General features: G+C 55.8%; 1 protein-coding gene across 1 annotated transcript; it reads left to right on the forward strand.

Moving 5' to 3' along the window:
• On the forward strand, positions 1-26,193 carry Safb2 (scaffold attachment factor B2). Its single transcript, XM_042697159.1, is given in 22 exon segments — positions 1-197; positions 199-358; positions 2,510-2,597; positions 7,860-7,924; positions 8,009-8,209; positions 9,508-9,570; positions 10,383-10,410; positions 11,257-11,812; positions 12,248-12,297; positions 12,788-12,888; positions 15,079-15,228; positions 15,324-15,436; positions 17,849-17,979; positions 18,894-18,985; positions 21,173-21,309; positions 21,930-22,220; positions 23,201-23,341; positions 23,807-23,849; positions 24,294-24,421; positions 25,481-25,593; positions 25,671-25,740; positions 25,879-26,193. Coding segments are annotated over 22 exon segments (2,898 nt in total). The 5' UTR covers positions 1-171; the 3' UTR covers positions 26,030-26,193.
• The last annotated feature ends 670 nt before the right edge of the window (positions 26,194-26,863 follow it).

Consider the following 26,863-nt stretch of genomic DNA (forward strand, 5'->3'; position numbering starts at 1 on the left):
CCCACGAGCGAGCGCGTCTGAGGCGTGGGGACCGTGCGCATGCGTGGCCGCAAAGCGGGACGGGAGGAAGCAAGTGCGTTTTCCTCTTAGGCGGCGCCATTTTGTGCTCAGAAGAGCTCCAGCCGCGGGCGGTGTGGGGCCGAGTGGGTGAGCGGAGACGGAAAAGCCAGGATGGCGGAGACGCTGGCGGGGGTCGGGCGACTCGAGTTCGGGCCCGGCCCTGCTGGGGTCGGGCGGCCTGGAGGCCGGGACGCGGCGGCTCAGCGACCTGCGGGTGATTGACCTGCGGGCGGAGCTAAAGAAGCGGAACCTGGACACGGGCGGCAACAAGAGCGTCCTGATGGAGCGGCTCAAGAGGGTGAGGCGTCCCCGCGCGGGGGCCGCGCCCGTCGCCCGGACCCCTCCCCGGCACCGGGGACCCGCTGTGTGACCTTGGCCCGCCAGCCCCCTTCTCGGTGCCTTCCTCCTCTTCCCGGCCTCGGCGTCCGACACCGTTAGGTATCAGGGGTGGCCTCGAACCTGATCCCGACCTCAGGACCGATGGAGACTCAACACTGTGACCTTGAGCCGTGTGCCTCAGTTTCCTCCCCTGGGGAGACCCGGGGGGGAGGGGGGTGTGTCAGGTCATTTACGGGGAAAGTGCGCCCGAGGCTGCCCCCCCCTCCCCGGGCCTTTGCACAGCGCGTCGTCCTCCCCCCCCCTTCTTGTGGTCCCGCCTCCCAGCTGGAGGTGAGCCCCCCCCCCAGTCTTGTGTCGGAGTTGTCACCTTCCATTTGGGTACGTAGGGCTTGTTTCTGTCCAGTGACCAGGACAGGCTGGGCGGAAGGTAGGGACTGCCACCGTTTCTCAGGCAGATCGATAGATCCATACCTGTTGAGTGATCGATCGATAGATAGATCCATACCTGTTGAGTGAGCGACCAGTTGGCGCCCTTTTTCAAGCTGGTGTTCCCCCCTGTCAAACTGCTCTGCTGAATCCACCCCAGCCCTTTTTCCCTGGCTATGTCCCCCACCAAATAAAACATTATGAGGCAGAAAAAGCCGGAGTAGAAACAAAGTTTATCTGAAAGTTAGACAGCCAGGGGGAGCTGAGAAAAAGGCTTTTAGCTATTGACTCAGGTACTGGTAGCTGCATATTCTCTCCCCCCCCCTTTTTTTTTTTGGATGCTAGAGCTTGAATTCAGGGCCTTAAGCTGCCTTTAGCCTCTTCACTCAAGGCTGGTGCTCTACCACTTGAACCACAACTCCACTTGTAGCTTTTTGTTGCTAATTGGAAATAGTCTCATGGTCTTTCCTGCTCTGGCTGCTTTCGAATCATGATCCTCAGATCTCAGGCTCCTGAGTAGCTAGGATTACAGGTGTGAGCCACTGGCACTAACCTGGAATCCCTCTTCAGTAGTCCTTTGGGGGAGTCTTAGGGGGCTGTGGCATCTGGTTGGGTAACTGCCCTCCTCACCCCAAAGGGAGGCTGCCTGTCCCCTGCACTGGTTGGCTCCCAGGGGTCAAGGTCTTTGATTTCTCAGAGTCCTTATCTCAGCTTTCCCAGAGGATGGGTATTGGCTCCACCAGTCACATCTGCTTTTCCCAAGGTCTTTCAGAAGAGGAGGAGGTGCAGGCTCCAGCAGGGGCTGCCCCTCACCTTCGTCCAGATGCAGTCGGTCCCTGGGCTGCCTACCCCGTTCTAAATCTCCCTCAGCTTGACTAAGTACAGGCATAATTATTGTTTGTGTCCGTGGCCGCCCCCCCCCCCCCCCCCCCCCCCCCCCCCCCCCCCCCCCCCCCCCCCCCCCCCCGTGTAGCTGTAAAGAATAAATCATCCTTGACTCACATCTAGACTCTGGGCTCACGGCCTTCCTCTCCTTAGTCTTTTTGGGCCTATAATTGGGCTGCATTCTTACTGTATTTTTTTTTTTTTCTGTCGGTCATGGGGCCTAAACTCGGCCTGGGTGCTGTCCTTCAGCTCTTCAGCTCAAGGCTAGTGCTCTACTACTTGAGCCACACAGCACCACTTCTGGCTTTTTCTAAAAGCTTTTGTGATGCTGAGGAATCGAACCAAGGGCCTTATGCATACAAGACAAGCACTCTACCACTGAGCCACCTTTCCAGCCCCTCATCCTGTATTCTATATGTGCAGTACTAGTGTGTGTACACTAGTACTGGGGCTTGAAATCCACCTGAGCACCATCCCTTAGCTTTTTCCACTCAAAGCTGGCCCTCTAACAGTTGAGCCTCAGCTCCACTTCCAGCTGTTTGGTGGTTAATTGGAGGTGAGTCTCGTGGATTCTCCTGCCCAGGCTGGATTGAAACTGGGAGCCTCAGATCTCAGTCTTCTGGGTAGCTTAGGATGATAGGTGTGAGCATTAGCACCTGGCTGTTCTTGTACTTTTTGCATCTGCAGAGATGAGTGCGCCCTGTGTCCCGGGAACCCACACCTTAGGGGAGGCAGTATATGGCAGGCGGCTCCTAGTAACTGAGTGATTTTTTAAGAATCTGTCCTCTTTTCCTAACAGGCCGTTCAGGAGGAGGGGCAGGACCCGGGTGACATTGGCATGGACCTGGAAACCACAGGCAAGAGGACCACAAAGAGATACACCAAAGGTATACCCTCCAGGTCCCCGCCACCCACTGTGTGCCAGCCCTTAGTTACCCCTTCAGGACTAGCATTTCAACACGGACAAAGGCAGTTACTAAGTAAATGTGAAATATGCAATAGACCCGGCTACTCAAGAAGAGGGGATCAGAGGATCATAGTAGTTGGAGGCCTACTTAGGCAAAAATTATGAAGACCCTGTCTCGATTGACAAGCCCACAAGGTATGGTGTACCTGCCATCCCAGCTGTGTGGGAAGCATATGTGGTTCAAGGCTAGTGTGGCCAGAAAGTTAAGGAGATCTCAGCGAACAAACCTAGCATAGGGGTGCATGTCTGTTATCCAGCTCTGCAGAAGGCATAGGTGGGAAAAACCCAGATACGAGGCCAGCTAGAGGTCAGCTGGAGACCTTCAAAAAACAAAGCAGAAAAGGGCTGGAGGAGTGACTGTGTGGGACTGTGCCTGAAAAGCAAGAAGGAGGCCAAGTTCAACCCTACTTCAGCCAGAAAAACTCACTGGGATTAGAACACAACAAAGCCTGAGCTCTGGGCTTCTCTCAGGGCTCCAAGCACCAAGCACCACACTTGCCCCATACATTCTCCCCTCCCACACTAGGCCTGAGCCAAGAGAAATGCCAGTCTTCGAGCCCAGTCTCACAGTGATCTCGGTGTTCACATCCAGCCTGAATTCTACCAGTGGGCGGGATTTTTTTTGGTCATGGGGCTTGAACTCAGCCTGGGCTGTCCCTCAGCTCTTCAGTTCACGGTGAACACTTTATATCACATGAGTCACAGCACCAGTTTTTTGGTGGCTTATTGGAGATAAGAGTTTCACGGACTTTCCTGCCCGGGCTGTCTTTGAACCGTGATCCTCAGCTCTCAGCCTTCTGAGTGGCTAGGATTATAGGCGTGAGCCATCAGTGCCTGCCTATGTGGGCGGGTTTTTTAAACATCAAAATAGAATTCATAGTGCTCAAAGTTACTGTTCTTTAAGATGAACCATACAGTGCTGTTTGGTGTATGCTGTGTGCCCCCCGTTTTAACTCTGGAACGTTGTTGCCACCTGAAGAGAAAGCATCCCAGGTGGCACTTGTTCCTCTCCCCAGCCCTGGAGAACCGACTGCTCTGGCCACTTCACATGGATACATTCACACAGTGTGGCCTTCCCTTGCTGGTACGAGGACTTGAACTCAGGGCTTCGAGAACTTGTTCAGCTTGCTTGTTCAGCTGGCACTCTATCACAATCCCAGCCCAGGAAATCTCCAATACTTTTTTGCCCCAGTTAGCTTTGAACCACAATTCACATCTCAGCCTCCTGAGAAAGGAGAATTATAGGTGTGTGCCAAGTGCCACGCTTGAGTCCACTTCTTTCACTTAGTCTAATGTATTCAAATTCCAGCCAAATCATGGTGGGTTGGATCCAGGTTTCTTTATATGACAAAGCAGTTATTTCTATGATGCTGAAACCTTGCTGTGCTGGGTCTTACAGTGAAACAGGCAGTGTCACTGGAGCCCCTTGAATGGTGGACTTATGGTTTTCAGTGGTGCTAATATGGGCCCCATTTTGCGTGGCCCCCCCCCTCCCCAAGAGCATGGCCCATTGCTGAGCTGTAGCTCAGCTCATTTTCTTGTAAAGTGCCTGGTAAAAGTTACATTTATGCAAAGCAATCCAGGCCATGTCAGACACTGCTTAAAAAGGCCACCAGCCAGGCACTGGTTGCTCACGCCTGTAATCCTAGCTACTCAGGAGGCTGAGATCTGTGTGTTGTGGTTCAAAGCCAGCCAAGGCAGAAAAGTCTTCCTGAGACTCTTCTCTCCAATTAACCACTCAAAAACTGGAAGCAGAGCTGTGGTTCAAAGTAGTAGAGTATTATCCTTGAGCAAGAGTTTAGGAACAGTGCCCCATGATCGACAACCCTCCCCCCCCCCCCCCAAAAAAAAATCTACTTCTAGGAAAACGTTAAGTCACCCTTAATCTTTTGGGGTTTATAGGGAATGGAACCCAGGGCCATCTGTTTGGCTTTATCCCCAACCCTGAAAGCATATTTGTGGGGTCCAGTCATGGGGCCTGAACTCTGGGCCTGGGCGCTGTCCCTCAGCTCTTCAGCTCAAGGCTAGCGCTCTACCACTTGAGCCACAGCGCCACTTCCGGCTTTTTTCTTTTTGCTTATGTGGTGCTGAGGAATCGAACCCAGGGCCTCATGCATGCAAGGCAAGCACTTTATCACTGAGCCGCCTTCCCAGCCCTATTTGTGAATTTTTTTGGGAGGGGGGGGCCGCAGGGAAGCAGGCCTGGCACTTGAACTCTGGGCCTAGGCACTGCCCCTGAGCTGCTTTTGCTCAAGGCTACCACTCTACCACTTGAGCCACAGAGCCACCTCTGGCTTTTTCTGTTTATATAGTACTGAGGAATGGAATCCAGGGCTTCGTGCATGCTAGGCAAGCACTCTACCACTAAGCCACATTCCCAGCCCTCTTTGTGAATTTTTTTTTTTTTTTGTCATTTGTGGGGCCTGAACTCTGGGCCTGGATGCTGTCCCTCAGCTCTTCAGCTCAAGGCTAGCACTCTACCCCTTGAGCCACAGCACCACTTGTGGCTTTTTGCTTAAGTGGTGCTGAGGGATCGAACCCAGGGCCTCATGCATGCAAGGCAAGCACTCTACCACTGAGCCACCTTCCCAGCCCCATTTGTGAATTCTTGTGGGAACAATTCATCCATATAGTTCAATAATCTTAGATGTGGATCAGGTGCACTGCTGACTCATGCCTGTAATTCTAACTACTCAGGAGGCTTGAGATCTGAGGATCATAGTTCAGAGCCAAACTGGGCAGAAAAGTCAGTGAGACTCTTATCTCCAATTAACTATCAAAAAGCAAAGTGAATCCTGACTCTGGCTCATGCCTGTAATTCTAGCTAATCAGGAGACAGATCTAGGATTATGGTTCAAAGCCAGCTTGGTCAGGAAAGCCTGTGGGACTCTTTAATCGACCACCCATAAAAAAATAACAGAAGTGGAGCTGTGGCTCCAACTGGTAGAGCGATAGCCTTGAGCATAAAAGCTTAAGGACAGGGCCAGACCTTGAGTTCAAGGCCTATGACTGACCAAAAGTGGGGGAGGGGAGATCTTTGATTGCATCTAGTCATTTAGAAGTTTGAGGTTCAGGTTCTGTGCCGGTGGTTCACACCTCTGACCCTGACCACCCAGGAGGCTTAGATTGAGAGAATTGTGAGTCATAGCCAGCCAGGCAGAAAAGTCCTTGAGACTCCATCTCTAAAATAACTGATAAAAAGTTAGGTTGGAGGCATGGCTCAGGTGGTAAAGCATCAGCTGATTAAGCAAATGGAATGAGCCCAGCAGGCCTTGAGTTCAAACCCAAGTGTAAGGTTCACCATATTACTGCTCAGGATGTCTGCACCGTTACCACCACTTGCAGACAAAACACCCCTTAGCTGGGGTGCTGTTCACTTGAGTGGGGTGCTTGAAATGCTCTTGAGTTTGGGTGGGTGGGTGTGGGTATTTATGGGGCTTGAACTCAGCTCCTGGACATTGCCTCTGAATTTTTTACTCAAGACTAGTGCTCTACCACTTGTGCCACAACTCTACTTCCATCTCTTTGGTGGTTAATTGGAAAAAAAAGAGTCTCACAGACTTTCCTGCCAGCGCTGGCTTTGAGCCATGACCCTGAGATCTCAGCCTCCTGAGTAGCTGGACCTGTGCCTGGTGCAGTGATACTCTTATTTTCAGTTATGGTGTGGGGGTGCTGCACAAGACATTGCATTTGCTAAGCAAGTATGCAGCTGCTAAGCTTCTGCCTTATGAGGGCAGGATAGAAACATCTTGGTAGAAGGCCACTGCTGAGTCTGAGGGTTTTTTGTTTTGTTTGTTGGTTGTTGTTGTCAGTAGTGGAGCATGGGCGCTGTCCCTCAGCTCTTCAGCTCAAGGCTAGCGCTCTACCACTTGAGCCACAGTGCCACTTGCGGCTTTTTCTGCTTATGTGGTGCCAAGGATTCGGAACCCAGGGCCTCATGCATGCGAGGCAAGCACTCTACCACTGAGCCACCTTCCCAGCCCCCGTCTGAGGGTTATTATCCCCTGAGCTATGCTCTGGGCGCCCCTATACAACTGAGGCAGTCTTGCAACATCACCCAGCCCAAGTTGGTCTATTAAGTCCGACCTCCTGCATCTGCCTCCCAAGGGCTGGAATTGCAGGTGTGGACACCACACATACACCTTTCGTGAATGCAATTTGAGAGTTTGTTTTGATTGGTGATTTTTCCTGTTCTTGAAAACAATAGTTTTTGGAAGGTTGCCAGCCCTGTGACATCTAATGGTATTGACCCTGCTTCCTGGCTGACCAGTGCTTTGTGGCGTAGTGCTGAGCATTCCATAGGCACTCTTACTAGGTGTTGGTGCCAACCCTGCCAAACAGCTGCTGTGCCACCTATATATGCAAATGTGTCTTCATTTGCTTTCCTTTTGGGTGGCGAGGCTGTATGTACACACACAGTACTGGAAAAAAACATTTCTGCCCTTTGAACCACACCTCCAGCACTTTTTGCTAGAGTTGTTTCTCCTGATCAGCTTTGGCACATAGTCGTCTGTATCTGCCGTGCCTCAGCGCTGGGGTGGCAGGCGCACGCTGCTGCACTGAGTCACTTGTTTTGTGAGGTGGAGTCTTGCTCAGCTCCTGGGCTGGCTCCAGGTAGTCACAGGCTCAGGCACCTTATCCCCCTGTCTTGTTAAGGTCTCAGCAGGCCCCGCTTCCCAGGGGGCCCAGGTGTGTCTCTGTTCAGTTTCTCTGCCTTTACAGAAGCCAGCAAGTTTCCCACCCAGGGGGTCCTTGGAGTTTTGGCCTCACAAAAGCAGTTGCTGAGTTGAAGAGTGGTGGGGTGCGGGGTGGTAGGATGCGGTGAAGCAGAGTTAGTCCAGGCTGGTTAGGGTGTGTGTGTGGTGGATAGGGCTTTATGTTTGCCAGCCGTGCCCTGCGCACTCCTCTGATGGAAGTGTATGTGGGTGTTGGGCTGTGTGTCCCAGTGTGGAGTGAGGGGGTGACGCCCTCAGCCCTGGTGAGCGGTCTGAATGCTTGCATCATGGGGCTCGCTGCCCTGGCAGAGCTCACCCCTGGCACTGCTGAGGTCAAGTGGCTTGGGACAGAAGAACGCCACTTGTAGTTGTCCTTGCCACACGTGCCTCCCAGCGTGGAACTCTGGTCCTCTGTGAGCCGTGTGGGGGCTGAGTGTTACCTCACTGAACAATTACTCTGTAATTAGGACAGAAGGTGGGAGAGGAAGGCACCGAAGACAACGGCCTGGAAGAAGACTCTAGAGATGGGCAGGTAGGCAGGGCACGGGGAAGGAGGTGGCAGTGGCAGCGGTCCCTGCTGAGCCCTGAGGTCACAGCCTCCCTGACTCCCCTCCAGGAGGGCGGTGAAACGAGCCTGGGGCCCTTGCAGCCCGCGGACTTGGTGGACGTGAGCATGTTGGCCAGGCCCAAGGCCGAGCACGCCAGGGCTCCCGACGTCGGGGACAGCGGCGGCAGCACCTTCGACTCCTTCTGTGACAGTAAAGAGTACGTGGCTGCGCAGCTGGGACGGCTTCCAGCGCAGCTCCCGGGACATGCTGTAGGTAACTTGGAGCCACGCGGGCTGTGGGCGCAGCCGGCCAGGGCTGCTGACTGCGGCGCCCAGCCAGGCCCGGCACAGTCGTGTCTAGATCGGGTCCAGTCAGACTTGCTTAAACAACCGGGAGAGCTGTTAATGACACCTCCAGTGAGCATTAGCCCTCGCCAGGCATATAAGAGTGGGCGCTGCGGTTTGTGAAGGCTTTCTCTTTAGCAGATATGGGTAGAGAGAGGAGGCAGAGATGGTTGTAACTTTGTACGGTGATATAGCTGATATTGGCCCAGACCCAACAGCGGTGTTGTCCTCCACTTCTGCCCATGTCACCCGTGTCAAGCAGCCACTGGTGACGGTGGCTATACTCAAGTAAAGGTAGGAAATACCACCTAGGGCTCAGTCCACGTCCCAGCTCCAGCCACACTGCAGTTGGCCTGGGGCGGCTAGAAGCTGCTTCTCTTCAGAGCAGCTCGGTGGAGGCATCTAGGTCCTGGGTTCAGATCTAGGAGAAAAAGGGTAAGGGTATCAATACTGGGCATGGTTGCACTTGCCTATGATCCCAGGCTGAGGCAGGAGGGTTCCAGGCCAGCCAGGGCTAAAGAAAGAAACCCTGTGTACCCTAGGGTAGAGTGCCTGCCTAGCAGCCACCTACACTGAAGAGGAAAAGGAGAAGACTCACAATCTGGTAAAAAAAACTTTTAAGATGACCAATTTCCCTTTTGTTTAGTAATAATAAAAAGGATAAGGTTTTGCAAATGTGTTTTGAATAATGTAGCCTGGCCAGGAGCCAGGGGCTCACACCTGTAATCCTCGGTCGCAGGAGGCTGAGACCTGAGGGTCAGAGTTCAAAGCCAGCAGGAAAATCCATGAGACTGTCTCTAACCACTAAAACAGAGCCAGAAGTGAAGCTGTGGCCCAAAATGGTAGAGATCACCAGAATTCAAGCCCCAGTACCGGCAACAAACTCTGGCGCGCATGTGCGTGAGAGAGAGAGAAAGCGTGTGTGCGCGCACACATTACCTCCCAAAAAAAAGCACCCACTTCAGTACTGTGGGGGTGGGAACTTGCTGGCATGGAGCTGTACTGTGGTTGTGGGGGGCGGGTGGGGAGAGGCAGGCCTGGGAGTCCATTTCCTCCCTCATAGCCAACACCTGAACCCTGCAGTGGCTTGTGACGGGCACAGCTAGCCATGGTTGTGGGGGTGAAGGGCCCTCTGAAAGTTGCCTAGAGAACAGCAAGGGATCATGTTGGCCTTGGCATCCACTCCTGCTCTCCATCAAGTAATGTTCCCCGTCCTTTTTCAGGTGGACGGGCAGGGTTTTGAGAATACCTCGGATGCTTCGCTGCTGCACCTCACCATAACTCCAGTAAGTTCTTTTTCCGTGTGCCTTCGTAATGCTGGGAGTGTGGTAGGAACTTGGTTTTCACAGTGTGAAAGAAGTGCATGCGTGTGTGAGTTCATGAATCCCCTTTTGTTACTGAGGCCAAGCCCAAGCTTCAATGCAAGATTATCTCCACTGCTCCCTGGTAGGGGCCCTTCACCTGCTGCCCTACAGAAGCATGCCCTCCTCCCCCCCAGCTAGCTAAAAGTGGTGCGTTCCACCATTCTCTTCCCATGTCAGGCCTCCACAAGAGCCTTTGGCACACTCACACCTGTCCACAGAAATAATGCCTGGGGCGTTGATGCTGTGGGCAACGGGCACAGTGCATAGCAGGGTGGAGAATGTAGCCCAGAGCCTGTAGGGAAGTGTCACAGGACTTGCAGAAGTACCTGGAAGGTTCTCAGAAGAACCTGTGGCCTGATATGGCATGGAGTATGGTGGAAAGGATGGAGTGAAGCCCAAGACAAAGGGACAGCAACTGGGGAACAGGCTGCCCTGCTGTCACCCAGCAGGAAACCTCACGAGGCCTCCTGGGGGTGGAGGGAAAGGTCTTAGGACCACGTAGCCGGTGGGCTTGGGAAAATGGCTTTCTTCTCCAACTGGCTGTGATGGAAGTTGCCATGGATCTGTGCAGCTCCTGGAAGGGTCTGCTCAGTGGAAGCAGGGCATCATGCCAACTTAGGATGCCCCAGGAGCTGGTGGTATGCCCACCCCTGGGGCTGTCAGAGTGGAAGGGGTAGAAAGCGGTCCCACGGCTGCACATGAGCTGTGACCTGCTGCTTTCTTCTCTTTCACAGGATGCTGAGGAGCCGCCCCTGGAGCCAGGTACTGATCATGGCCGTGCGGCATTGGGGTTGGGAAGGTTGAAATCGGTGTATCTATTTTAAATAAGCTGTGCTGTGGTCTCGTCCTTGACCCTAGTGGTGGACAGAGCAGACCATGCGAGGGTCAGAGATTGGAAACCCATTCGTATCACCAGATCTGTGCAAGTACCGCTCTGGCCCTGAGCCGGGCGCACTGGTCACGCGTGCTGGTGTGCACCCCTGACCACGTGGCGGGCCACATTAGTCCCTCAGCCCTCAGTGCTGCCACACATCAAACAGATCTTGTGATATGGCGCTGCAGTCCTTGTCACTGAGGCAGGTGAGGCAGGTTAAGGCTGGCGCCAGGGCCCTTAATCAGCAAGGGACTGGATCCCAGAAGAAGAAGCCGAATCTCCCCACGCCAACTCCCAACGTACTGTGCCCCTCCGGACTGCATTTGTCTCCTGCCGACAGAAGAGCTGCTCTGTCTCACTGCACTGACCGCAACCCCCTCCACAAAGGAAGAACTTGCCCTCGGAGCATGCACCCCACACCTGCACACTGGGAAGAAGTGGGAAGACCCATCCTTGACAATCCTTGAAGACTCCTGAGAAGCAGCCCCGTGCTTTAGCCTTTAGTCTGGGGGTCTTTCCTTTCCCCGTAACATAGCCTAGCGCAGCCTAGCGGCCGGTGGCAGCAAGCGCAGATAGTGTACAGTGTCACTGTGTGCACCGCGGGTTTTCCAATCTCTGTGTAGCTAGCGGTTCTCTTGGTGTTAGTGTGGCAGCCGTGCCCGTTCCGCATTTGTGATTGCTTTATTTCCCTGGTAATTAAACCTTGTGCCATTCTATTCCTGTTAAATCCGTAGAAAATGAGAAAATACTCGACATTTTGGGGGAAACTTGTAAATCTGAGCCAGTAAAAGAAGAAGGTTCCGAGCTGGAGCAGCCATTTGCACAGGATACAAGTAGCGTGGGGCCAGACAGAAAGCTGGCGGAGGAAGAGGACCTTTTTGGCAGCGCCCATCCGGAAGAGGAGGAGGAGGAGGAAGAGCTTGAGGAGGAGGAGGAGGAGGAGGAGGGAGATTTAGCAGTGGCCCACGAGTCACCGCGCGCTCAGTGGAGCGAGGCAGACACCCTGTTAGCGGTAGTGAAAAGGGAGCCCGTGGAGCAGACAGGAGGCGAAGGCGCGAGGACGGACTGTGAGCCTGTAGGGCAGGAGAAGCCAGTTGAGCAGAGTAGCGCAGCCCCCGAGCTGGCGGAGGCCTGTAGCCAGGACCTGGCAGAAGCGCCCACGGAAGCCCCGAGCCCCGAGCCCAGAGATAGCAAAGAAGACGTGAAGAAGTTTGAGTTTGAAGCTTGTAATGAAGTCCCTCCGGCTCCTAAAGAGTCCTCAACCAGTGAGGGCGCTGATCAGAAAATGAGGTTTGTTGTTTCTCAGTTTTAGACCAGACGCTATCTCCTTTTCATTGGTCATTTAATGATGACACGCATAAAGCTGTTGGTTCTCTGTCCGCAGTTGGCCAGCCACACTGCTGAAATTCTAGATTACTTCCAAACGATGTTTTATTTGTGCATTTTTGATGGGCGATTTCATTCTTTTTCCATTCCCAACCTGCTATGGTTGTGTTCCTAAATTGGTAATTGTTATCTTCAGCTTAATCAAATCTACTTTCATGAATCTGACATTGCATTTTTGGGGTCAGATTTTCCAATAGAAACTTGCAAAGGTGTCTGTCGAAATTTTATTTCAGACTAATTTTCTGGTAGGTATTCAGTTTTAGCTCATATATCATAACTTTTAATTTAGTTCCCTTTTCTCTTTTTTCATGCGTGAATAACGTCAACTTTTGTTTCTAGCTTTTTTAAGGAAGAAAAAGATATAAAGCCAATCATTAAGGAGGAGAAAGGTAGGGTTCCCCTTGAGTAGCGGGGGCTGGGGAGGCGGGGCCTCAGGTGTCCCCCTGTGAGCCAGTCACATCTGCCCCTCGTGCTGTGTGAGCCACGTGGGCTCCTGAGAAGCTCAGTGATCAGACGTTTCAGCCAGGCTCCCTTGGGGACATTTAGTGACAGCAGTCTAGCACAGGCCACCTCTGGCCACTGCCGGCTAACCCCTGTGCAGCCACACTGCCGTTCTGAACGCTGGAGTGCCGAGCGTCGCCAGTCCTCCTTCAGTCAGTGGGCTTACAAAGGCGGAGGTATGGCCTGGGGAGCACTTGCTGGGCATGCTCCAGGCCCTGGACCCCATCCCCAGCTTCTGCTGTGTACCCTCCTTGTCCCTCCCCCTGTGCTGACAGAAGTGAAGGCAGAAGGGGGGCGGGGGGGCGGGCTGAGTAGGGGGGCTCCTCTGACGTCATGTCTCTATCTCATGCTGAAGTGTCCTTACCTCCCTTCCAGCAGGCCGCATGAGCAGCAGTTCTGGACGCAACCTGTGGGTCAGTGGGCTGTCCTCTTCCACACGTGCCACAGACCTAAAGAACCTTTTCAGCAAATATGGGAAGGTATGTGTTCCACCAAGAGCCTTGAGCTTAGTTCTTGCTGCCAGTTTCATAGGATCTTGCTGGGCGGAGCAGGCTGGGCTTGCTGGCCTGGAGCAGGCTGGTGACGTCATGATGGCAGCCAGCGTGACCTGTGTCCCCGCTGCTCAGTGGGTACAAATGTGTAATGCTGCTGCTGGGTCCTGGGGCTCTGACTTGTGTGAGCACACAGCCTCTGAATGCAAACACAGGCTGGCAGGCCCAGCCCCGTTCTGCCTGTGTGGGCACAAGCGGCTTTTCTGTGGTGGCAGCATAGGCGCATAGTTGACAGATGCAGTGCAGTAGCATTGGAAGTGAATCGCCGGTGTACTGCTCACTCGCCTCGCAAGGGGAGAGGTTGGTGGTTTCAAAGCTTGTGTAGGAACTGGACAGAATGGGTGGTCCAGCTCCGTGCTAACCTGGAGTTCGCAGTGCTGCCTGATGATAACATGCCATGCTCCGTGCTGGGGCCTGGCCCCCAGGGGAAGGCTCTGGCTTCTAGGTGTTGGGAAAGTGGGGCTCCAGCCTGTCTGCTGCTCAGGTGTGTTCCCACGCCAGTCCCCAGGAGAGTTAATTGTCACTTGTGCTGAGCAATTACCTGTTGAGGTGTTGAGCAGGACTAACATAGCATCGTCCGACAAATAGCCTAGGGTCAGTGGCTCCAGACCTGCGTGGGGCTGAGACAGCGGGGCTGGGGCGGCCCTGGCTGTTGGGAAGCCACTGGGCAGAGTCTCACCTCAGCAACAGGTTCCTTGCCCAGGAACTGGTGTTTGGAGGAGGCTCAGGGCTGTAGATGAGGAGATATGGGGTGCCCTGAGAAGCTGTGCCACGTGGACAGTGGGGGATGGTGAGGTGTGTGTGCACGCTCCTTGGGTGTTGTTTCTTGCCTGAAGTGCTGCCTTCGTGAGGATGGTTGGTGTGACGTGGGCTGTTCCCTGAGCCCCCTCTCAACCCAGGGCCCAGCCTCCCCACACCCACTGCTGCTCCGCTCCACTCTGCTTTGCTCTTTGTGCCCAAGGGACGTTGGTGCTCAGGGTTGGGCCTGTTCATATCCTACTTTGGTCCACATTTGTCATTCCTTGGGTGCTGAGCCTTGGGCGCCGAGTCTTGGGTGCCTGTGGCATGTTTGGTGTCACCCTGTCTCACTGATCCAGTAGACTGATTGCCTGTGTGTGCGCAGGCAGCTCTAGGCTCATTCACGGACAGCGTGGTGCCCTGCCCCTCCCCCAGTCTTTGGGAAGCCCTGCCATCCTTTTCTTTCTGTGAGTGTCTCAATGCGTTGCTGCTGTGTTCTGGGCTGAGCACTGGTTGCCTTCAGTTCTGGCCCGGGCACCTTGGCCTGTGGCCTCTCCCTCCAGGTCCCCTGGCCTCTGCAGCCCTGCTTTTCCTGCTGCCCTGCCTTCGGCACTTGCTTTGAGTCTCTTGTCTCTTTTGAGACAGGAACTGGCTCTGAAGCCCAGGCTGGTCTCCAGGTCACCATCCTCCTGTCTGCACCCCCCTGAGGGCTGTTTGGATCTTTCCCACTCTCTTCCCTCCCTCCCCACCCATGCTTTTCTGCAGTGTACCTCTAGCCTCGTTTAGGTTGCCATCCAGCCATCTTTCCTTCCCCAGCGTAGTCCTTCCTCCTCTTTCTCTGTGCCCAATGGGAGGGACTCACCCCACCCCATCCTCACAGCTTTACTTAGTGGTGTGGCTCCCTCCTATTCCTGTGAGCACCCAGGTGTTCCCTGGGACACAGCCAGGTGCCATGGGTGAAGCCTGTACCTCAGAAAGGCTCTGAAGCTCCAGCACGCCTCTACTCAAGGTGCCTTTTTACCATTCTCAGGACAGATCCTTCTGAACCCCATGAATGGCCAGTTCTTCATCTGTGCTATAGTCTAGAGTTTCCTAGGGGCCCTGCGCCTCTGCTTCTCTTGGTCTGTGCCCTGTTCTGTCACAGTCTCACCCCAGGTGGAACCTACCTTAGTTTCCTCTCCCTTCCCATGGCCTAGGGTCTCAGGCAGGAGGCAGAAGCAAGCAGAGGGCTCAGTTGGGGCTGTGGTGTTGAGCCAGTCTAGTATGGAGCATGCAAACCTGGCAGTGTCCACCCTCCCTTCAGCTCTTCCTTATGTCAGCCCACAGCTCTCTGTGGGTGCTGCTTACTCAGAAAAAGAGTGAGTGCCCTTTTTCTTTGAGGTCGTCGGGGCCAAGGTGGTGACCAACGCCCGCAGTCCTGGGGCGCGGTGCTATGGGTTTGTCACCATGGCGACTTCTGATGAGGCAACCAGGTGTATTGGCCATCTGCACCGGACCGAGCTGCATGGGAGAATGATCTCCGTGGAGAAGGTGAGGGGCTGCCCGTCCCTGCAGACACAGGGCACCCTCCAGCCAGCAGCCCTGCTCTAAACCCCACTGTCCCATTGCTGTCTCTGACGGTCTAGGCCAAAAACGAAGCTGCAGGCAAGAAGCTGTCAGAGCGGAAGGAGTGTGAGGTGAAGAAGGAGCGGCTCCCCAGTGCTGACCGGCACCACCCCGTGGAGATCAAAGTGGAGAAGTAAGCTCACGCCTGTCATCCTAGCCACTCAGGAGGCTGAGATCCTGAAGATGGAGGTTGGCAGGGATGTCCAGGAGACAACCATCAGAAAACCAGAAGTGACACTGTGGCTCAAAGTGGTAGAGCGCTAGCCTTGAGCTGAAGAGCTCAGGGACAGGGCACAGGCCCCATGACTGACAAACAAAAACGGGCTCCCTCCCCTGGGCAGGGGGCTCTTTAGTGCTCAGCTTCCTGCTTGTGCACACCGCCATGTCCTCCTGACCTCAGAAATCGAGCTCGCTCTCACACTGCCAGGCCGTGGGTCTGTCCACCAGCAGCTCAGTTCGCACTGTATCTGACAGATGTCACTGTGCGACTCCATGTTGATGTGAGAAATTGAAAGCACCTAGGCATGCTTCGTTCCTTCCGTGCTTGGGGACCGTGGCACAGTGGCACAGGAACCTGGGGTCTTTGGCTCTGTTTTTGTAAAGGCAAAAGATTTCTGTCCTCAACACAAACAGAAGTGAGCGCAGATCTTCCAAATCAGGCCTGTCTGGCCCCGCTTTCATCTCTTCGGGCTGTGGTCTGAGCAGGTGGGCTCTGGTGGTGTGACTGGCAGTGCTCAGAAAGCCAAGTACCCTGGACATGACGGGCTGCCAGGTCCATCCCGTCCACCCTCTGCTGAGAGGGCCTTGGTCTCACCATCCATTCACCACTGGGAAATCTTAAAACCTCTCTGTTTATTGTCATGCTATTGTCAGGTTTTAAGGATGTGATTTCCAAGCCAGCTGTAGTAGCTGCCTCCTGAAATCTGAGCTACCCAGGAAGTGGCAAGTGGGAAGATCCAGGGTTGAGGTCAGACTGGGCAAAGTGATCAAGACCCTATCTCAACAAGCAAGCTGAGTGACCTGGGGTGCCCCTGTAGTTTTTGCTATGCAAAAGGCATAGGTAGGATTGTGATTGGTCCAGGCTGGCCCTTGGCAAAAACAACAGAGCTTACCTAAAACAACTGAACGGAAAAAGCTGGGGGCTTGGCTCAGTTTTAGAGCACGTCTTGCTGGACAACATCACCAGGAGCTGGGAAGGGGTATGGAAAGGTGTGCTTTCCAGTCTTCGTCAGAGTCATTGGAATTGTTCAACCCTAGTACAGCGGGTGCTACAGAGCGTAGGGTGCTCAGGCAGCTGTTTGGGACAGCTTGAGAGATCCTGGGACCCAGCTAGCCATGGACTGTGTGGCCTCCCAGAGCTGGTGTTTTGCACGCAGTGTGCTCGGCACTGTGGGCCAGCGGGCAGCCTGTGAGGCTATGCACTGTGTAGGAGGAGACGCAGCCCCACCAGCCAGTGGCCTTCACCACCCATGCAGCCAAACGCCTCCTTGTGCGATTGGGCAAGTTTCCTTTGGCGCGTGCTTGCTCGCTCGCGCTCCCTCCCCCTCTCTAATTATACCCAGTGTTTTCTTTGTGATATTTCTATATGGACGTAGAAATCAATTTCCTTTTTTTTCCTTTCACCTTTATTAGCCTTCTCTTTCATTTTAAGAAAATCTGTGTCTTTTACTTGCTGTATGAAACAAAGGCTTGGTTGGTCTTCGTGAGGAGTTGGGGATTTGCTGTTTGTGTCATGGTGCTGAGGACAGAACTCAGGGCCTGGTAGTCTTTTTTTTTGGTCGGTCATGGGGCTTGAACTCTAGGCTTGGGTGCTGTACCTGTGCTCTTCAGCTCAAGGTGAGCGCTCTGCCACTTGAGCCACAGCTCCACTTCCAGTTTTCGAGTGATTTATTGGAGATAAAAGTCTCAGGGAGTTTGCTGCCCAGGCTGGCTTTGAACCTCGATCCTCAGATCTCAGCCTCCTGGGTAGCTAGGATTACAGGCATGAGCCACTGGTACCTGGCTCGGGAGGGTTTTTATGTGCCACTAAACTTGGGAAGCACACAAGTCAAGCTGAGTCCCACAGTTTTTCCCTGGTGTAGATGTTTTATTGGTTTGTTTTCCTTATTGTCCGAGACATCTTGCTGTATATCCTGGAGTGGCATCAAACTCCTGATTTCTCTGTCAGTGCTGGGATTATAGGCATACACCACCATTCCTAGCAGTGTTTCTTCTCTTGTTTTCTTAATAAGAAAAATCCTTTTTTGCCTGATAATTGTGTGGTTAGCCTGCAGTACCTGAAAGTCTGAAACAAGTTTGCAAGTTGAAGGCCAGCCTGTGCTACATAGTTGAACCCCTGTCTCAAAAGAACAAACAAGCAAAAGTGGGCTGGGGAGTGGAAGCTTCCAGTCCCTGCTTGTAAAGCTAGCAGCAGCGGCCTCAGCCAGCAGGGGCGAGGAGCGAGAGCTGTCGTTCCTCGCTTGCTTCTGGGGGGTTGGACTCATGTCGGGGCTGCTCCTGCCGGAATCTAGGGGACCAACCTTTGATAAGCTGTGTTTTCAAATAGAATTGTCATCAAGAAGGAAGACAAAGTTGAGAAAAAGGAGGAAAAAAAGCCTGAAGACATTAAAAAGGAAGAGAACGAGCAAGATGAGCTGAAGCCAGGCCCTCCCAGTCCACCTCGAGTCGCCAAGTCAGGTAAGTCGGCTCTGAGCACTCGGGACGTGGGGCAGCCTGGTAAGGGCCCCGGACAGGCCACGTGCGGAAGGACTCAGGGCAGCGAGCTATTGTGACCTGGATGAGTGTTTCCTCATGGGGAGAGGCTGGGCGGCGTCCATGGAGGAGCTGAGGGCCATGGATTGTATGGCCTGGGTCCCTGCCTCCAGCGCTGGCATTTTCCAGAGCATGTCTCTCTGGTTCCTTGTGAAGCAACTCCATCTTGAGTCTGTCAGAGCTAGACAGAGTCACTGTATGGTGGAGGCAGCCAGCAGGGGGTGGGGCGGGCTTGCTTAGCCAGCAGTTCAGAGTTAACCTAGCTGGAGTGCCTAGCAGCTCCCATTGACATGGCTGACATGGCTGTGGTACCATTGTATCTGTGTGGGGCTCTGGGGTGGGGTATGGCAGGAATTCCCCACTTCACCCCAAGAAGAAACAAAGCCTGGTGGGGGTGATTGGAGTCACCTCCAAAGGCTGGCAGGAAAGCTGGGCCCTGGGGGCTCACGTCTGTCATCCTAGCTACTCAGGATGCTGAGGATCATGGTTCAAAGCCAGCTTGGGCAGGAAAGTCCATGAGACTCTTATCTCCAGTAAACTACCAGAAAACCAGAAGTGGCTCTGTGGCTCAACTCGTAGAGCACTAGCCTTGAGCTGAAGAGCTTAGGAACAGCATCCAGGCCTAGAGTTCAAGCCCCAGGACTGACAAAAACAACAAAAAAAGCTGGCTGGCAGGAAGATGAGGGGCAAGTTGTGGAGGTTGGCGGAAGAAAGCCTCATGGCATGGGATTAAGTCCGGGCCAGTGACCTGGCTCCGCGCCATTCTGCCAGGCTTCAAGGCCCCCAGCCCCAGCTCTGCCCAGCCCTGGTGCTTATCACCACTGCGCTTTGTCTCCAAGGAAGCCGAGTTGCAGAGCGCACTGTGATGATGGACAGGTCAAGAGGCGAGCCCATCATTAGCGTGAAGACTGCAAGCAGGTCCAAAGAGAGAGTGAGTACCCAGTGAGCCCCACCTACCTGCTGTGTCCTTGGAAACCCTAGCAAGGTCTGCCATTAGCGGGTCAGGACTGGACATGCTCAGTTGTCACTTCATTCATACGAAGCCATGCTATAAATGCCCAAGAAAAAGTCCCTGTCCTCTGTTTACGCTCCGGGCAGTGCTGGTGCCGCAGCTGCCTGCCTAGCGCTTCCTTAGTGTAGTAGCCCTTTGTTTGCTCTGCTATTTCTTTCCTAGGTTTTTTGGGGTTTTTCATTTTGTTTTGTCATTTGTCAACATTGAATTCCGGGGCCTGAGTGCTATCCCTGAACTTTTTTGTTCAAGGCTAACACTCTACCACATTGAGCCACAGCACCATTTCCAGTTTTCTGGTGGTTCATTGGAGATAAGAATCTCAGACTTTCCTGCCCAGGCTGGCTTTGAACCTCAATCCTTCAGTCTCAGCCTTCTGAGTAGCTATGGTTACAGGCGTGAGTCACCGGCGCCCAGCTTCTTTCCTAGTCTAGTGTTAAGTTAGTGATGATCAAGGAAGAGCCCCACTCGAGAGAGCACTCCACCTGTGGGACGGGAGGAGCAGGAGGGCTCTCATCAGCTACTGCCCACAAGGCCCCTCCCCCGTGGGGCTCGTGGCATTTGATGCTCGGGCGGCGGTGTGAACCGAATATGCAGGGCAGGATGGGAAGCTGGGGGCCCTGGTGCCTCGCCCACGCAGTGTTGGCCACGATGACAGTGGTGAGCTCCATGTTCCCGTGGGAAATGGGTCTGGAAGGGCTTTACACGCGGCTCCACCTTTCCCTGCACCTTTTCCGTTTTGAAGTGGAGAGCCAAGAAGCCAGGCTCGTGGCTGTGTTGGCCTCGGTAGAACTCGTTAGCTGAGCACCAGTCCGCTCTGGCCTCTCCCTGGTGGCCCACCAGGGCTGTGAGCACCTAGAGCCATTCCCCAACTGTGTGTCTCTTTACCTTGTTACAGGTGTAAGACATCCGCCCTTCCATTTGGCCCACCTTCTTTGGGGTCACTGTGGCTTTTTGTTGTTGTTGTTCATCCTGGTACGAGTGGTTGAACTCTGAACTCCTGCTCTCGTGTGGCATTTTTGCCAAGCCGCTTTATTGGCAGACAGTTTTAGAACACCTCAGAAGTAGTTGAGTGTTGATGGCTCACACCTGTAATCCTAGCTACTGAGGAGGCTGAGATCTGAGGATTGTGGAAAGTTGGTGAGACTCTTATCTCCAATTAACCACCAGAAAACTGAAAGTGGCGCTGTGGCTCAGTGGTAGAGCACTAGCCTTGAGCTGAAGAGCTCAGGGACAGCGCCCAGGCCAAATGTGAGCATTGGCCAGAAATAGAATACTCGAGAGTTGAGGATTCAGATTTGTTCCTTGTTGGAGTCCTGTTTGGCATTAGTGATCATATCCAGTGCTAGATACCAGTGGCTTACACCTGTAATCCTTGTTAGTCTAGAAGCTGAGACCTGAGGAGCATGGTTCATAACAAGCCCAGGCAAGAAAGGCCATGAGAAGCTTATGTCTAACAGCCAAATATCCAAAAGTGAACTGGCTCAAGTGGTAGAGTGACAGCCTTAAGCAGGAAAGCTCAGAGACAGTGTCCAGGCCCTGGGTTCCAGTCCCAGAACACACACACACAAAAAATTACAGCCAGTTTGATTTGAGGGTTGACTATGGCCTAAGCCAGTCATTGCCTAGCAAAACCCAGTTTCTTGGCTGGTTCCACTGCTGCCCCCTTGTGGGTGTGGCTTGTGTGGATGCTGCTGCAGCTGGTGTCTTTTGTGTGCCCCCTTGTGCGTGGTAAAGCGAGTTGCTGCATTTTAGTAGTGAGTTCAGACATGTAGGGAGCCTGGGTCTCTGCTGTGCAGATAGGGACAGAGGTGGCATTGTGATCCATAGATGAACTGTTCAATTCCGTGGTCGCCTATGCAGCTGAGGCCTACCTGAGCTGCTTTCCCTCCGCCTCAGCCTGCTGGGATTACAGGCTGTGCCACAGGTTGGTTCTATGAGGATGCATGTTGGAAAGGCGCGTTCCTCTCCAGTCTGCGTCATTTCTTCATGACCACTTTGGGAGGCTAAGCAGGAGGACCGTGGGTGACAGCTCAGCCCAGGTGGCGTAGCCGAGGCCCTTTTTAAAGTGTGTAGGCTCTTGTCGTCACCCTGCCATCTTGTAAGCAGAGCTCCAAGAGTCAGGATCGTAAGTCAGAAAGCAAAGAGAAGAGAGACATCCTCTCCTTCGACAAAATCAAGGAGCAGAGGGAGCGAGAGCGCCAGAGACAGCGGGAGCGGGAGATCCGGGAGACAGAGCGGCGGCGGTGAGTGCCTTGGCCTGGAGTTTGGGGATCTGGGGGGCGGGGGGGGCTGTCCTTGCCAGCTGCAGGCACCGCCACATCTGTGGGGCACAAGCACAGGCCATCCTGTTCTGGGTTTGCTCAGTGTCACAAAATGCACTGTGTCCAAGCTGTGGCTTTGGTGGTATGGAGTCCTAGGGGTTCCCTCCCCCAAACTGCCTCAGTTTACCAGGAAGCTGAGCCAGAGCTGGGCACCACTCCTACAGTGCCAGGTGTGCCAGCCTTGCCTCCCTGCAGCTATAGGGTCCCCTTTCCCTCATCACCTCTCAGATGCTGCAGGGAGAGCCGCAGCAGAGCCCAGCAGAGCCCGTTGCTGCTGCCTACCTCTGCACACAGTTCTGTATGGGGAGACCTTGTATGGGGGAAGTTCTCACTGCCAGCCTAGGGCAGGACTTGGGGTGCACCTGAGCCCCAGTCCTTCATCCCGGGCTGGGCCCATGGGCAGCAGACAGCCTGCCATGCCAGTAGGTCTTGTAAGATGACGGTTGTCAGTGAGCGGCACCGGGGCCAGGCTGGACTTGGGGAACATGGTGGGGGTAGCGCCAGCTCACTGAGGCTCACAGCCCTGGCCTGTCCTCCGGCAGGGAGAGGGAGCAGCGGGAGCGGGAGCAGCGGCTGGAGGCCATCCAGGAGCGCAAGGAGAAGGCGCGGCTGCAGCGGGAGCGGCTGCAGCTCGAGTGCCAGCGTCAGCGCCTGGAGCGCGAACGCATGGAGCGCGAGCGGCTGGAGCGGGAGCGCATGCGTGTGGAGCGCGAGCGCCGCAAAGAGCAGGAGCGCATCCACCGCGAGCGGGAGGAGCTGCGGAGGCAGCAGGAGCAGTTACGGGCTGAGCAGGAGCGGCGCGCGCTGCGGCGGCCCTATGACCTGGAAGCCCGGTAAGTGCTGCTGAGCAAGTCTTGGGCCCGCCTGCCTGCACGCCTGCGTGCCTGCACCTGCGCATGCACGCCTGCGCTTGTGTGTGCTCATGTGCCTGCTTACTGGTGCTTAACTCGGGGCCTGGGTGCTGTCCTTTAGTTTTATTGCTCAAGGCTGTTGCTCAACCCCTTGAGCCACAGCTCCTCTGGCTTTTTGGTGCTTAATTAGAGACAAGAGTCTCAGACTCTTCTTCCTGGCCTAGATTTGAACTGCAGTTCTCAGATGTCAGCCTGCTTAATAGGATTGCAGGCATTAGCCACAGCATCCAGCTGAGGCTTCTGTCCTTCCCGTTTGCCCCATGGGTCCTGACTGCATCTCCTAGATGCACCGGTTTGGCACAAGTGCTCTGGCCGCCTATGGCATGCTTGGGTAGACCAGAGGCGGAGAACATGGGCCTTGGCGGAGGCGGCGGCCCCCTCTGTGCAGAAAGTAGGTTTATGGGTCTCCAGCTTCCCTAGCTGCTAATTGGCAGTAGCCATCCTCCCCTCCCCATGAGCCTCGTTTTCTGCTGCAAGTGGGGAGGATGGCAGTTGGGCGCCTTCCTTCCTGAGCTCTATGTAGTTCACCAGCGCTGCTCTAATTCCCCCCGCTTAACAAAACCCACGGGGAGGCCAGGTGGCACCGCGGCGGCCATACGCACCGCAGGGCAGGAGGAGCGGCCGTTCCTTCTGCACCTCTGCTCGCAGGCAGGGAGCGGCCGCGGGAGAGCATTTGCTCACAGCAGTCTTTTCCTCTTGGCAGTTCAGGGGGTTTTAATTCATCAAATCAAAGTGATAATGATGGGATGTAGAGATTAGCCCCACAGGATGTTTGAAATGATCTGGGTCTGGAGAGGACCCCTCCCCCCTCCGCTGTGTCCCCCCTTCCGCTGTGTCCCCCCCCACCACGTTTCCCCCTCATTCTGTTCCATCCCTCATCCACATCTCTACAACAAAACCAGGAGAGATGACTCCTACTGGCCTGAAGGCAAGCGCGCGGCCATGGAGGACAGGTACCGCCCAGGCTTCCCCCGGCCCGACCACCGCTTCCACGACTTTGACCACTGTGACCGCGGCCAGTACCAGGACCACGCTGCAGACAGGTCAGCGGGCCACCCTCCCGCCGCCCGGCTCGCGTCCCCGCCCGCACAGGTGCTGCAGCGCTGCCCAGTGGCAGCGGTGTGGTGTGGTCCCCAGGGAGTCCTGGAGGGTCAGCCAGCGGGGCTGCGTGGGGCTCTGGGCCGTGGCCTGGCCGGCACTGGTCACAGTCCATCGCGGTTCTGCGGGAGGCTGTGGCGTGAGGCCGGCTAGGGCAGGTCCTAGTGGGGGCCACGTAGTTTGTCAGCAGGCAGCCCTGCGTTGGCATGTGACGGTCCTGTCCTGCCGCTCACCTGGCCTGCCTGTATGGAAGACCTGGGGCAGGGGGCAGCGGAGCCAGTGGAAGGTTGGTGACAGAGGCCACAGTCACCTGGGCCTCTTGTAGCCCCACCAAGGACTTCTCCCTGGATCTTCTCCCAGGACCGGGTGCTGGGCTAGGGCTGCGGCTCAGCTCCATCTTCTTCTTGCAGGAGGGACGCGTCAAGGCCAGTGATGGGAGAGCGGGACGGGCAGGTGAGGACGGGTCCTGCGTGGGGAGGCTTTCGGTCAGGAGCCCATCAGGCCCCGTGCCCAGACGGCAGCCATGAAGGGCCTGCTTTCCCAAGATGGAGCTGAATGCCCACCTGACCAACATGCCAGCCATGCAGCTCCCAGTCTAAGGAGAGCTGCTGTGCCTGCCCCAAGGCCCAGAGCCAGGCCAGTGTCCTCTGATGATGCGGCTGGGCCTGTGAAGGGCGGCAGAGGAAGGAGCCTGAGCCTGTCCTGCTCCAGGCGCAGCGAGGGGTTGCCAGCGAGCCTGTCCTGCTCCAGGCGCAGCGAGGGGTTGCCAGCGAGGCGGGGCCGCTGGCGCTCATGCAGTCCTTGGGTCGGGAGGCGGGCGGCTGCCTGGCCTCTGCCCAGGCTTCAAGAGGACATGGGTACAGTTCTGGTGACATCCTGTCCCTCCCTGCCTTCCAGCACTACTCAGATGACCGCCATGTCCACGGAGGACCAGAGCGCCATGGCCGAGACTCCCGCCACACCTGGGGAGGCTATGGTTCTGACAAGAGGATGAGTGAAGGCCGGGGGCCTCCCCCACCCCCGAGGTGAGTGGCTGCCCAGGCGTCTGGGGGTCCTGCACCTGTTGCCCCAACTCAGAAGGCAGGAGGCTCTTCCCTGTGGGCTTTTCCCCAAACTGCAGCCTGCTCGGCACGGAAGGGCCCCAGTGTCTGTGACATATCCCTGCTGTCGGGGCTGGCCTTGGGCAGCGTGGGTCATAGGCACCAGAGCAGCGCCCGCTGCCCACACAGCACGGGCTCTGGCCACCTGCACGGCCTTGAGCCTCCCACTGTCACTCCTTCCCCTGCTGGGGGAAGGGAGAGCCCAGCCTCAGCCGTGACCTGGAGCCGTGCGGGGGTAAACCCTGCACCCCAGCTCCCGCCCACTAAAGCTCCTTTCTTCTTGGGTTTCTCCTGTGTGTGTGCGTGTGCGCACGCGCCAAGCATGGAGCTCAGGGCCTTTGCATATTGGGCAAGTGCACACCCAGCCCTTGAGCCTCATGCTCTCACTCAGCTGAACACTTAGAGCTGATGCTCTACCACTTGATACATACCTCCAGGCCAGCTTCTTTTGTTGTCATTGTTATTGTTGATGTTGGTTATGGGGCTTGAACTCTGGACCTGGGCACTGTCCCTCAGCTCTTCAGTTCAAGGCTAGAGCTCTAGCTCTTGAGCCACAGCACCACTTCCGGTTTTCCATTGGTTTATTGGAGATCAGGGTCTCACGGCTTTTCTGCCTGGGCTGGCTTTGAACTACAATCCTCAGATCTCAGCCTCCTGGGTGGCTGGGAGTATAGGTGTGAGCCCCTGGCGCCTGGCTGGCCGTGTGGCTGGGGCTGCTGGAAGTGCCGCGCCAGCCTCGGGGCTGCGGCCGAGGCCCTGCGCCCTGCCCCACCTTCGGCCTTTTCAGCAATCAGTTGAGTCAACTTTAGATTTCCACCACCCCCAGAAAATAACCTGCACCCCCCTCTCCCCAACTCCCTGCTCCCATGACCCCACTTCCCGTCTGTGGATGTGGGCTGCGTGGCGGTGGAGGTGTGAGGGTCCTGCCCGCGGGCCGGCTTGCCCATGCGGGACAGTGACTGCATGTCTTTCTGTCCCGGCCAGGGGCGCGCGCGAGTGGGCTGAGCACAACCCCCGGCTGGAGGAGCCGCAGGTGCGCGCGTGGCAGGGCCCGGTGGATGCGGGCACGGCGGCCCGGGAGCACACGCGGTGGCCAGGTACTGTGAGGGCGGGTGGGCCCACGGGTGTGTGGGGCGCCCGGGCTGGCGGCAGGTGACGGCCGTGTTCCCCGCAGGCGCGGAGCGGGGGCTGGTGGGGCCCTCGGGGCCAGGGCACGTGGTGGCAAGTCGGGGCGGCGTGGCCGGGTAAGGAGCGGACCACACCCCTCCCTGCAGCGGGTGGGTTGGGGTGGGGGGGAGGGGGCTCCTTGCCATCCCCACATCCCCACCATCGACCGCTGCCGGCTGGGCCGGGCTGGGACCGAGCATATGTTCTGCTCCTAGGCGCGGTGGCTTCGTGCACGGCGGACACCCACAGGGCCACGTGGTTCCCGGGGCTGGCCTGGAAGGTGGTGGCGTGGCCGGCCAGGACCGGGGCGGCCGAGTCCCACCCCCCCATCCTCACCCGTACCCCCACTTCACCCGCCGTTACTAACCCTGCAGCACATGCCTGGGGAGGCCGGGCGCTGCTCTGGGCGGTGCAGCCTTGACCTGGGGCGTCTTTTAAATAAGCCGATCCTGCCGTGTGTAGCGCAACACAATGTGAACTTACTGTTCTGTTTATTTTTAATAAACGTGTTCTTGTTCTGCTGTTTTTAAGACGAGGTTTCCGCTCATGACTCGCTCTGCCTAGACATTAGTCAAGTGCAGCCGCCAGCCCCGGCCCTGCGCCTGCTGCCCCCGTCTTTCCCCAGAGCCGCCCCAGACCTGGGTGTCTGCCCACCTGGCAGCGGAGCAAGTGGGGCCCACGCGAGTCGCAGGACGCCGGGCACCTCGCCCCAGACGCCCTTCAGACTCACACTGCAGACGGATGAGAAAAACAATGAAGGGGCTGGGAAGGTGGCTCGGTGGTAGAGCGCTTGCCTCGCATGCATGAGGCCCTGGGTTCGATTCCTCAGCACCACGTAAGCAGAAAAAGCCGGACTTGGCACTGTGGCTCAAGTAGTAGAGCACTCACCTTGAGCTGAAGAGCTGAGGGACAGCGCCCAGGCCCAGAGTTCAAGCCCCACGACTGACAAAAAAAATGAAGGCCCAACAAAGCCTCAGCAGCGCCTCGCACGCACTCCTCTGTCAGGTCCTGAAGCCACAGAGTAGCAACCCCACAAAGAGCACTGTAAATGGGGGTTGGTGGGGAGCACTGCTGGTGGGAGGAGCCCTGCTGCCCGTCACCCCCTTCCCCCCCTCCAGAGGCCTGCTCTGCTGCTGAACGAGCTACAGAGATGAAGGGCGGCAGCAGGCACAGTGAAAGCAGGCCACGGAAGCCATTCGA

The sequence above is a fragment of the Dipodomys spectabilis genome, unplaced genomic scaffold (assembly GCF_019054845.1).
Source record: "Dipodomys spectabilis isolate Male_0828 unplaced genomic scaffold, ASM1905484v1 ptg000215l, whole genome shotgun sequence".
In the NCBI taxonomy this organism is placed as follows: domain Eukaryota; kingdom Metazoa; phylum Chordata; class Mammalia; order Rodentia; family Heteromyidae; genus Dipodomys; species Dipodomys spectabilis.